We start from the raw sequence: 517 nt of genomic DNA, 5'->3' as shown, positions 1-517 counted from the left end.
TGTCTATCCTGTCACCTTTCCCATGGGCACAGCTGGAGTCAGTAGGGATGCAGGCTGAGGGCTTTGGCCTTCTCCCCTGCACATGGGGCCTGGCTCAGCCGTCACGTTGGTGGCACTGGGCGCACTGAATGATAGAACGTGCACAGCGGAGTCCACAGACAGGTCTGGAAACAAACCCTTGAGATGATGGGATAATGCGCTGGCTTCAGGCTGTCAGGTACCGGCCATGCTGCTGAAGAACATATATGGGAGACCCAGGGGCCTTGGCCTGCTGGGAGAAACCCGAACCCGAGTGTGACCTGAGGACCTGTCCCCTTAGGGAACTAGTGAGAGTGAGTTTTCATGTCTTTCTAGGATCTGATGCTGGTTTGGCCCTGAGGCTGGTGAACGGAGGTGACCGGTGTCAGGGCCGGGTGGAGGTCCTGTACCAGGGCTCCTGGGGCACCGTGTGTGACGACGCCTGGGATACAAACGACGCCAACGTGGTCTGCAGGCAGCTGGGCTGTGGCTGGGCCAC

General features: G+C 59.4%; 1 protein-coding gene across 1 annotated transcript in view; it reads left to right on the top strand.

Moving 5' to 3' along the window:
* Nucleotides 1-517, top strand: part of DMBT1 (deleted in malignant brain tumors 1) — an 83,852-nt gene that overhangs the window by 40,042 nt on the left and 43,293 nt on the right. Inside the window, exon 9 of the mRNA XM_012642378.1 lies at nucleotides 355-510. Within this exon, the coding sequence (XP_012497832.1) occupies nucleotides 355-510 (156 nt within the window). The remainder of the gene's footprint in view (nucleotides 1-354; nucleotides 511-517) is intronic.

This window comes from Propithecus coquereli, unplaced genomic scaffold (assembly GCF_000956105.1).
Source record: "Propithecus coquereli isolate 6110/MARCELLA unplaced genomic scaffold, Pcoq_1.0 Scaffold179, whole genome shotgun sequence".
Taxonomy (NCBI): domain Eukaryota; kingdom Metazoa; phylum Chordata; class Mammalia; order Primates; family Indriidae; genus Propithecus; species Propithecus coquereli.
The sequence above is the reverse complement of the archived record's forward strand: the minus strand, read 5'-3'. Positions and strand labels throughout refer to the sequence as shown.